At 39.5% G+C, this 11654-nt stretch overlaps 1 protein-coding gene across 1 annotated transcript; it reads right to left on the minus strand.

Moving 5' to 3' along the window:
• Positions 1–404: 404 nt before the first annotated feature.
• Positions 405–9968, minus strand: LOC140925460 (uncharacterized). The gene is made up of 8 exons (XM_073375413.1): positions 9599–9968; positions 8445–9059; positions 6893–6987; positions 3254–3410; positions 3088–3151; positions 2312–2595; positions 1004–1211; positions 405–746 (listed from the first exon to the last, which is right to left on the minus strand). Exons 1-8 carry the CDS (start codon positions 9620–9622, stop codon positions 676–678), a joined length of 1518 nt encoding a protein of 505 aa, XP_073231514.1. The 5' UTR covers positions 9623–9968; the 3' UTR covers positions 405–675.
• Positions 9969–11654: the final 1686 nt, after the last annotated feature.

Here is an 11654-nt window from a genome sequence, read left to right on the forward strand (position 1 = left end):
ATTTTATGTATTTCTTCTATCTGAGTGCTATTTTGAGTCTGCAATAACTCTGAACAACTTTTTTTAAACATTTTTAGGTTAATACGTCTTTTACATGTGTGGTGGTATTTGTAGTAGTATCATTTTTTCCAAGAACTCTTTATATCCCTAAATACTGTCCTCAATGATAGCTATGACCATTTTTCTTCATTAATATAACTACTCTAACTTGCTCTTTCGAAAATTAGAATATAGTGCAGACTATACAGGCTACAGTACGTTACGCAGATGTACCAGCGACTGTCATTGGCTGAAAACGTATCAGCTGACCTCCACTGAATATACCTGCATGCGCGGGAAGATTGATAGCTGCGCGCGATCCAACCTAGTCTCCGGGTATTCTTGCATTCCAGTATGGCGGCGGCGAGTAAGAACACCTCTGTTGTAGACTCTCTGAAGACAAGGCAATTTTCTCTTCCCTTAACAGTCGTTGCCATTTATAAGACACCATTATAATTAACATAACACTATGAAAAGGTGCACTTTTCTATTTGCAATGTTTCGTTCTGCCGGCACTGTGATAGAAACTCTCTGCGGGCGCGGTTTATGAGACACCATTACAATTAACATAACACCATGGAAAGGTGCACTATTCTATTTGCAATGTTTCGTTCTGTCGGTACTGTAATAGAAACTCTATGCAGGCCCGGTTTCAAAAGCCACAGAAGAACGTTTCTCATCTGGCGATTTCCCATTGCAATTTTCACCTGAAAAACAATGCACATGAAATCTTATCGGGAAGGATTTTCATAAAGCTCGAAAAATTCTTAAAGATTTGCAAAGATGTGATGCTAACGCCGCGTGATGCTAGTAAGGTTTTCAAGCAGTTTGATCTAGGATACACACAGTGTAATGAAATGAGAAGATTCTAGTTTAGCATAATATTTTTACCAGAAATTGATTATTGGTATGAACAATTTGTCGTTAAATGCTGTTATTACAATCATGATGATATTTCACTAACCCAAACATTCTCCCGTTTCACTAGCATGGCTTGTATTTTCGAACGTGTTCTTGCATCTAAGTCTGCAATGCTTATGCCAGATATAACCAATAAGGAATACTAGAAACACTAAGCCCAGGCCAATGACGATTGTAATAAACATTGGTGATTTCAGATCACTCAGCATGTTTTTGACCTCTAGTCCCTGCTTCTTTTGTTTTGGGGAATTCTGTAGATAAAGCGATTAAACAAAAAGGTTAGAATCGTTAGATTAGTGCCTGGAATAACGAGGACGTTAAGGTGGCGGGGACAGGTCGGGGGGACGTTGCGTGCATGTTGTCACGCCATTTTATATTTCACCAAATAGAAATGGCTAGTCTGCCTAGATGGTGGATTCAGAATGGGTCAATACTTTTGGCGCGTCACTATTTACAAAGCATTTTAGTCCCTATTCTTCGCGCCGCCTTGCAGCCTAGACAAAAAGAACAAAAGCACCCGTTGAATGAAACAGTCGAGTGCGATAAACCCCTCCAGTTGGAATTTCAAAAAAGTCTTTTAGTCCGATTTACTACGGCGCGAGTCCTCTCACGACTTCGTCTTTTGCTCGGAAGTTCGCTCCGCTCGTTTAAATTCGTAAGGTCCGACTTGGGTAAGTCTACCCTTTAGGCGAAATGGCCATTTTACTCTTCACTTAAAATGAAGCCATTCACGAAAGTCACCCATAAATCGCGGGAAATAAAAAAAGGCTTTCACGGAACACGAAAAGAACCCTTTAGCATGGCATCAATGAATTGATCAGTTAGTCCATGATCAAAGACCAGCCCATTAGTATCACTTTATCAATCGATCATCCGTTAAAGATCATTCATTCATCTAGCCAGTCAGTCAGTCAGTAATTAAATTAATTATTCAGTCAGTCAGTCAGTAAATCAGTCATTCAGTCAGCCACACACTCAGCCAGCCATGCAGTCAGTCAATTGGTCATACAGTCAGTTAGTAAGTCTCTTTCTCAATCTTTTAGTCAGTCAGTCAGTCAGTGTGGCAGTTAATCAGTCAGTCAGTTAGTCGGCCAAACAGTCAGTCAGTAAGACGGGCAATCAGCAAGTCTGTCACTCAATCAATCGATGCAGACACTTAGTCCATTAGGCAGCCAGTAAATCAGTCAATCGTTTAATTTGCTTTGTTCTTGGTGAACGAAAGGCCTTACATTTTCTCTAAATTCAACCCCTCTCAATACGAACGCCCCGTTCTGATACGGACACTTTCTATGGCCCCCTGGCATTGTCTTTTTACGCTATTAACGGCTTTTGACTTTAATTAAAATCATACCTTGATATCACCGTCGAACTTGGAAATAACCGCGTATTTATCGTCTTTTACTATGAATTGGACAACTTTCTTGATGCAGTTGTCCAGGTTGCTTTCTTCCCAAAAAGGATTGCTTTTGAATGCCACTCCATAGCCATGCTTCTCCTCAAAGAAATGGACAACAGATAACAAAGGATTGTTCCTTTTCTTGATGTATTCCATGGCTGTAAACACTTCCTCCATCATTCCCTCTATCGACTCGTCATTAATCAAAGCGTCGTAGGCCTCATTAAGGTCTTCAAAAGCTGAGTACATATAAAATAAAATCAGTATACCTGGCATAGATATCATCAGTGACACTGAGAGAGTCTCTGTAAATTGCAGACAGATCTGAGATACAGTACTACCCCTCGAGTTAGCCTGAACAAATTTGCACAAATTTAGCCTGTTGAGGCTCTTAAACAGGTTCTTCTTTTCTGAAGAATAAAAATTACATTGTAGTTGGGAAAATCTAGTGCTATTCACCCTACTCCTTGCAAAAAATTGCTTACCAATAAAAATCATTAAAAGCAAGTAAAAATAAGAAAGATGAAAGCATTGATGATTTCCTACGAAGTTCTCCTTCAGCACAAATGGGTTATTCTAGAACAAAATAAGAGCCTGTTCCTAACTTTAGGCTAATCAGGTTTTTGTATAGAGGGCATCTAACTGACGAATTTTAGCGTAACAGATTTTTTTAAACTCGTTCTTAATTACTTGCAGGGTAGTACCGTAGGTTGGTGGCAATAGACAATCACCTGTTACGTTCGCACCAAGGTTCACCGCTTTCTGCAATGCGATGCTATCTCTTGCAGCACCGAACTAAAAAACAAGGAGGATTGTCAATGCCCTCTGTCGTTAGGATGCGGTCACCAACATCAAGTCGGGCTCGACAAGAAATGAAATTCTCAATGCATTATGTACCTTTATTCCTGCGATCACACCAACACTCTCCACTGTAACACTTGTCAAAGCACTGGACAATGTGGCCGTCAAAATTGAACAGATGGTGACACCAATCATTATCCAACCCACAGCGAACAACCGAGCCGCTACAGACCTCGGCGTCTTGTCGCCATATCTTCGAAAAATAAGGCATTCAATCAATTCAAAATTATTAATGTTAGCCTTCTTCTAAGAAAATTGCTCCACTGCCATCATTTGTCTAGCCTATCACCTTTTCGGAATACCCTAGGTCCTTAGCTTGGTTTATTGCTGGCGAGCCTTAGGGTTGATTTCCTCTGCCGCGTAATTTTTTCGTGCGTAAATGAAATAGAGGCAATGTATGAAACCACGCGTAAACCTCACTGAGTTGACACTCGCTCAACTTTCACGCTTACGCGTGACCGTCTATATATTGCCTCTATTGTTTACGCGCATAAATATTACGCGACAGTGGAAATCAACCTTTAGGCGAGGCAGCACACTGAATAGCGGGAAAAAGCCGAAATTTGTCGGATGTAAGATCAGAAGCATGCGCAGTCGATTTGTTTTCTTATTATCCGGGGTATTCACTCCTGTGCAATGACATCACGTAAAACACACGTGAACGAGATCGTCCAGAGAATTCGAGTAAATTTCCAGCATGCAAGCAGATTGTAAACCTGTTAAGCCTTTGGTGTAACTGCTTTTTTATTTTTTAGATGTCTTTGTGTGCTTGTAGAAGTATTCATTATGGTCTCGATCCAGAGCGTTTTAGTGATGAATCTCAAGGAAGACGAGAGATTTTATAGGTGTTTGGTTGCTCTATTTGTCGATTCGCGAATAAATTGAGGTGCGAAGATATCGATCGAATCTTCCTTCATCACGACTGGAGATACATGTAGTTTTTTCTTTGTGCATTCAGCAGAAGTGATGTGACAGGCAAAAATTCTTCTCCTCGGAGTACACTGACGACTCTAGCTTGCTGGCGTCAGGCAAAAAAGAGGACCAAACCACTGAGCTTTCCGTCTCTAATACTGAGCGACTTCGGTACCACAATCGCCCGTTGAGGCGTGAAGTTTGATCGTTGTGTCAAAACTCTTTCCGTTGAGGTAAACAATTCAGCTGATAAAGCTATGAATATATGAAAATCATATATGTGAACTGCGGAGTGAAGAATTATATGAATGAAAATCATCGCAGTTATATACGCAACTTCTGCAGTTGCGAAAAGATAGTTTGACCATGAGTCGCTGATTTGCCCATTGTGGCGAAAGAAAAGCTTGTATCCATATGGATTCAAATGTGTATCGCTCTTTTTTAAACCTTTAAGACAAAAGAAAACTTCTCGAGCACTACATTAATCATTCACCTCCGTTTGCGAATTATAAAAAATTGTTGACATAGTAGAGCAGCCAAACACATAAAAATATCTTTGTTTTCCCCGGGATTCATCACTTGATCGTTCGTGACCTCGATGAAATATTATTTCCATAGGCATATAAAGAAATCTAAAGGTGGATTCATAGTGCAACATACGCTATAGCCGTCGCATTTGACTGTTAGAATTTTTCATTGTTCTTAAGCCTAAATATAATAAAAAAAAATTCAACAGGCAAATGAAACAGCTATACGGATATGTTGCAAATGAATCCAACCTAAAAAATACAACTAGCAATAGTTCTCACTACATCTGCTCCCGCCTTGAGACGTCACAGTTATTTTGCAATAAATCTGCTAACGTTTAATTCGCAATCTCTTTATTTCTATGCTCTTAGGTTATGACATTTTAAAACTTTCCGAAAAACGTAATAGTGATTAAGGTTAATCACTGAGCATAGTGATTAGGCTAAGCACTGACTCGAAATGGTCAGCTTTCATTTACTGTTAGGTTTTTAACCATAAATATATAAAACGACAGGTTAATCTGTATGGCGCGTTATCAGGGTCTCTACTAATCTCCATCCGTGGACGGCCCGGACCCCCGGAGTAACTCGCACCTGCATTTAGGCCCATGTACTGACAGGGAAAGTTTCTATCTGCCTCAGTTAATAAGGAGGCTATCATGTCGAGGTCAGCCTGCACTTCCTCATAAACTTGTGCTGCATGGGCAAATCTTGCCAAATGACGGGAAAGTTGCTGTAACCGGAACAAAGCGTAATCGACTACATCGTCACCGACACCTTGTTGCAATCTCCTGGATAAATCTAACAGAATTTGTCTTACGTCAGTCAGAAATTGAGACTGCTCCGGCCTAAGTTGATTTTGCACCATTTTCGCGAGTCTTTCGAAACCTGGCTTAGAGGCCAGGCGTTAAGACGTCATAACGGCTTAGTGACCAGGCCCTATGTATCTGATAATGCCTGGTCGAAAGAATTCAACTCGAAATGCGCGTATTCAATTCAAAATGCCTTGTTATCGCAAATCTCACATCCGGCTGAAGGAAGTTTCCAATTCAGCAGTTAGACTGGTTACAAGTAACAAAAGAAATAAAAAGAAAACAAAGTATGTATTTGTTTTGAATTTTGAGCGGTTTGTGTAAAGACTTTATTACACAAATTCAACAAGCATGAGAGCAGGAGTACCTTTTACCCCATTCGACTGCGTTTCTGTTTACTTGTTGTTTTGCATTTTGGCAGCAGAGGGTATTTAAGATTTCTTTTCTTGGTCAATGTTTAAGTAATGTTTTTATTTACAATTCAGAAAAAGAAGAGACTTTTTTTTTCAGCAGAATGAAATGCCAGGAGAACATTTTATTTTAGGAATAATGACGGAGTGTTGCCGATATTTCTATGGTGCAATGATGCCCGAATGTAACTTTTATTCACAATTCAAGCTGGAAAATAACGTAAGTTTGCAGAATTAAATGACAGGGAACATATGATTTTAAATTCATAACGAAGGGTGTACCTTTTTTATTTTGACCCTGACAACGCGCCATAAATTTGTACGTTTTTTTTCGCATGGCTCGGTGGCTCGCACTGTGTCCTAACTCGATCATCTGCTGGCACTCTGGAAATTTTGAAAGGCTTACCCACCCTAATTCCCAGGCGTCATTTTCATTTTCTTCACTTAATTTATTTTTAAACTGTATTCTCCGTATTGTCTTCCAGCTCTGATGCCCAATTGAAACTCCTAGTAAATATACTTTAGATCAATCATTTTACATTCAGTGGGAAGAAAGGCGCTTAAATCGCTCCGATGCTTAACCATTGGGTGGATAAATGCATGCATGGAAGTGTTTTGTTTCAATTTTATCCCTCGGTTTAATTTTAATTCCCGTTTCAAACTCATCATATTACATTTGCCTATCCTAGACGAACGGCTGGGAGAAAAAACTCGCTCCGACCACGTGGCCTGAACAAATCGGCCGCGCGCAATAATGAGGCCTAGGGACTAGGAATGAATTTAAATCTAGGATAAAATTGAACCAAAGCAGATGAACGCCCAGCACCAGCCTTCAAAAGTTGTAAAACGCTTTATAAGCCAGAGGCCCTTCTCCTCGGTAACTTAACATTCATTCCCTAGACAGACAGCCTGCGTGCCGGCGTATCCTATTTCCTTTGTTGATCCGCCAGTTTGGAATCAGGATTGGTTTGGAACAAAAACATGGCAGCCGTTTCATTGAACAGATGTGCTTACCCAACTGTTGACATGGTAACAAACGCCCACCAGAAGCCATCAAAAATCCCGCTATGAAGCGGCTTGCCAAACTCCTCGGTATTTGTCTTCATTTCCTGTTTGAATTTAACAAGACAAGATTCGTTCGCGAAGATTACAGTCAAGGCAGGTCAAGCGTACCCCCAAGATTCTATTAATGAATTGATTATTTCAGTGAAAAATGAATGCGTTAGTCGTTCCCGAAATTAGTGTCAAATTCAAATCGGTATTCCTGCACGCGTAATGAGCAGTGAATATTTTACGAGAACTTCTCTGTATCTGGTCAGATTGAAAACCTTTGAATGGATGAATTTTCTTAGGAGACATTTACATCAAATTCAGGGAAACTGAGCTGGTAGAAATTTCGTAACTGAATCGCGTGTGAATTCAAGGCTCATTAAGCATGCAAGAATGCATAGACGAAAGAATGCATACAACTACCAACGGATTGAACCTTCGAATAATAAATTCATTAATGGAATTTTGGGGGGTACGCTTGACCTGGCTTGACTAAAAATTGCATAAACTGGCTTTTACAAGTAAGTTGTTATGTTTTCCAACGGTCCTTTTACGGTGCCTTTTACAGCTTTAAACGTTTTCGCATATTTTCCCCTGATGAGGGCTTTTATATTGTCGAAACGCAAGAATTTATTTCTAATTAACAGCGCTCAACTAACTACTTCCCCTATCCTATAAAATGGGTAGAGAACGAAATCAGACAGTTTTCTTTCTAAACGTCGGCCTATGTTCATACGTCACCGAAGGACTTTTCGACCGGCTGAAAAAATTGACCAAACACTTCGCTCACATGATGGAACCGCTCAATTTTTCGCTCTCGCAATTTTTGCAACTTTTTTTTTCAAATCGGCAACTCGGTCTGGACTTCAGTGATCATTTATAACATGACAAAGAACTGCGAAAAACCGCAGCTAACGCGGAAAATCGTCAGACTTGCGATTTTTCGCAATTTTCGCAACTGGCTTTCAAAAAATCGCCAACCTTCCGTTTTTTACAATTTTTCGTTAACACCCGAAAAATCGTAATTTTTGCGGCTGCGTGAAAATCTTGGACATAAGTGTGTTAATTTTAACTTTTGTCAACGGTTTTACTATTTTCTTATGCGCAGTCCGCAAAGGTAGAGATCGGGCGTCTCCAAGCTGAGCAACAACGTATCCATACAACTAGCCTTTAACGTACAAAAATTTAGACGCCGGTCAAATTTTCAGCCGGTGCGGTCGAAAATTTGACCGGTGTCTAAATTTTTGTACGTTAAAGGTGCGGTTGCACTTTGGAGTTCCAAATTTCTGAACGGCTAGGTGTCTAAATTTTTCGTTCGGGTAGCGTGCGTCAGGTTTCATGTGAACGGAACACCTAAACGCATGAATTTTTAAACGGTCGAAAATTCGTCAGACACTTGTAAACGTAGCCTCGATTAAGCTATTCTAACGAGTAAACGCATTTTAAAGGCAAAACTAAAAATTGGGAAAATCAATATTTCACTGAGGTCCAGTTCCAATTCATGTTTAGTACTTACCATCATCCAGACAAATATCCCTGCTACAAACGACAGCAGCATTGTTAAGGCAACAATGGGGAGACAGCTGCTAATGACATTCCAAATTTCCCTATTCCTCATCATCCATGATGAATGCTGTGTTAGATTAGATCTTTGGATGAGGACGACTCCAGGAGAATCCAAAATTTTGATGAAAGGCAGGATCATTTTGTACGTTTTGTCCTCATCGCTTTGCACAGGAAGAATAAGATGAACTCTATCATTAAGGAGAAGGTCGTGAAGTTGAGATCTGTTTAGTGCTTGTGTTTTGAAATTGATTCTTGTTTTGTTTCCTGCTTTAAGTTTGGCGCAACACTTCTTCAAAGCCAGATCAAAAACGTGGTGAAAAATCCCTCGTACTTCATATGCACTTTCACTGGAATTTGTCGTGAATGGTGGTCTTAACAACCATGATGCGTTAAGCTCCGTTGGGCAGTTGGGTATGGGTGGCTCCGGTGACTCACGAGTATAATTCTGGCTTGGGGTCTCTGGGCCATTGTACTGTTCCAGCATACGATCTACAAACCTGATCGAGTCTTGCGAAAAAATGGAGCAGGCCATAGTTGTCACAAACAACAAAACAAATGGAAGCATCTTCCTGAGCAAAAGCAAAATTGACGGTAAATATGAACAATAATCCGCCAAAAGAGAGGCCACTTTGCTTTTTAAACAGCTTGGTTAATTTATTTCAGAAGCTCTAGATATGTTCTTTTCTTACCGCTGACATAATGAGAGCATACTTATTTAGGAATGGATGCAAATACATAATCACTTATCTCACTCCGAGTGCAAATTGACTTGTTGTATAAACTGTTATCACGCGACTGGTTAAAATTAAGGAATTAACTCGTGGCAGGTGCTTCACTGAAGCTTTTATGGTCGCAAGAAGTAGATTGTTATACATTTATAGCTATTCTTAGTGTCAATAAAGAAGGCATCTGGATGCAAGTTTGTTTAATTCATCTAACTCATCCGCCATGTAGTCTCGTTATATGGTCGAACCTTTACACAGGAAAATTTAAAAGCGGAGATCCCTTATTTTTATTAGTACTTCCTTTGCTGAAATGTGTTTTCATCAACAGGAAATTTTATCAATGAAAGAAGACGTATTGTAGACATTAAAGAGAACTCACCGAGATGTGGATTTTCTGGAGCATAAAAAGAGTCAATCTATAAATGTAATCCTTAAGTTTCCTCAGCTTGTTCCATCTTCACTTGAGGCAATAGAAAACAAGGCAACGACTTTAAAGGGGCCGGTCCATATTTAGAAAGAGCGAGGGCATGTTCAAATTCCCTGTACACTCTCCTTTTGTGAGGCAGGAAAGCAATACCAGAACTCTTCGCAATTTGAATTTTCAATAACGTTGTCCTACTAAAAAAGTGAAAAAAGTAAGAATTAGGCTTACTAATACATGAAACCACCATAGGCTGTATTTGCTCGCAGCATAGCCGTCGTTGAGGCGTAAAAAAACAAAAGTAAATGAGACGGCTGTACGATTATCTTGCAAATGCATGCACCCTTAAGTGGTTTATTTGTAAGTAAAATCAATTCCTATTTGGCTTTTTACATTTACATCTTTTCGTTTTGACATTTTTATATGACAACGTTACTGCAGTTAGGTGTACGTGCAAGAATGATTTAACCATTCAAGAGAAAGAAAAGCAAGTACCTGTGCCACTGAACTCGTTAACCCTAAGAAAAGACCGAAACCGCTGATAGTCCGGCGGCTTAACTCGAAATTTTGAGTGAATTGTGCACTTTGAGATACAAGCATGAAATTTGGCACACTGATAGTAGTCACCAATACAAGCAATTTCAGATATAATGCCAAGCCGTTAGTAGGTCGGTTTCCATAGAAACCACAATTTATTAAAATTCATAAAAAATTAATGAATTCAATTCATTAAATTATTTGTCCTGATTTCATGATTTCACTCAGTCAGCCAACCTGTTTACCACGTACATCTTGTTTATAACACGCCATTTGACCTTAACTATGCGTTGTTATGGCGACGGTAAGCAAAGGAAAACTAAAACTACGACGACTGAATAAGGGTCTGTGCAATAATTATCAGGAGGGGTGGGGGGCTGAAAAACTAGAGTTATCTAGCAAAAACTTAGACAGTACCCCCCTCCAAAAGAAAAAAAAAAAAGTTCTAACCCCCCCTGTTATGTTAAAAATAACGTCGCACCCCCTCCCCTCCCACCACACTGGTAAACTCAAAACTGGACTGAGCTGCCATCACAGCTTCAATAATGACAAACGTTATTATGTAACATCTAGTATCGAGAAGGATGTTGATCGCTTGATTCAAGATTTAGACAAAGCCTTTGCTAAGTACCGGGGTGCTTACCACATTGGCTCAAAATCTAAAACTTCTGAAGCCAGAAAGAGAAAGGAGCAGAGAAAAAACATCAAAGAATAGGAGATGGAACGCTTCAAATAACAGACGAAAAAGAGCTTGCATTATATTTAGATCCCTGGGAGGAGAGCCTGTTGAACTTTGTTATGAACCACATGGAATTCAGCAAATCGATTCAGTCGATGAAGAAACATTACTTTAATTCACATCAAAAACCGACAAAGCTTGTCTACGAGATCTGTTTGATTCCCATTGTTTTATGGGGGAAGCTGACAAACAAGTTCATGATTTTTGCTTTACATAGGATCAGCTCAATTAATTAGAAGACGGGTTAAAATTGATCAGTTGTGAATTTGCTTTTCATTTTGATGGAATATTTTCAATAATTGTTTAACAGCTGTTCGTGTTGATATTTGTTACAGTCTATCATGATGCCTGTATTGAGAATCTTTTATTGCGTTTAATTTTATTTACATTTCGAATAAAACTTAAGGCCCCCCCTCCGTCAAATGAGTGATTTTACTTTGAGCCCCCCCTATCTTGGCAGCAATTTTATGTAATGCCCCCCCCTCTAGTTTTTCAGTCCCCCCTCTTGATAATTATTGCACAGTCCCTAAATTAATGTGCCTTCAGTTTGTTTGATTATTATATGTTATACAACTAATATCTTTGCACATGGCTTTGCTACGTAATTGATTTCACATTTTCGTTACTTAATAAACTTATGGTGATTCTCTAGTTTTGCCAGTGTGCATCCCTCACTGCGCATAACAAGATGGCCACCGTGAAAAAGAGCCTCTGCAGAAACATGATTAAAATGACCTC

The sequence above is a fragment of the Porites lutea genome, unplaced genomic scaffold (genome assembly GCF_958299795.1).
Source record: "Porites lutea unplaced genomic scaffold, jaPorLute2.1 SCAFFOLD_42, whole genome shotgun sequence".
NCBI classification, from domain to species: domain Eukaryota; kingdom Metazoa; phylum Cnidaria; class Anthozoa; order Scleractinia; family Poritidae; genus Porites; species Porites lutea.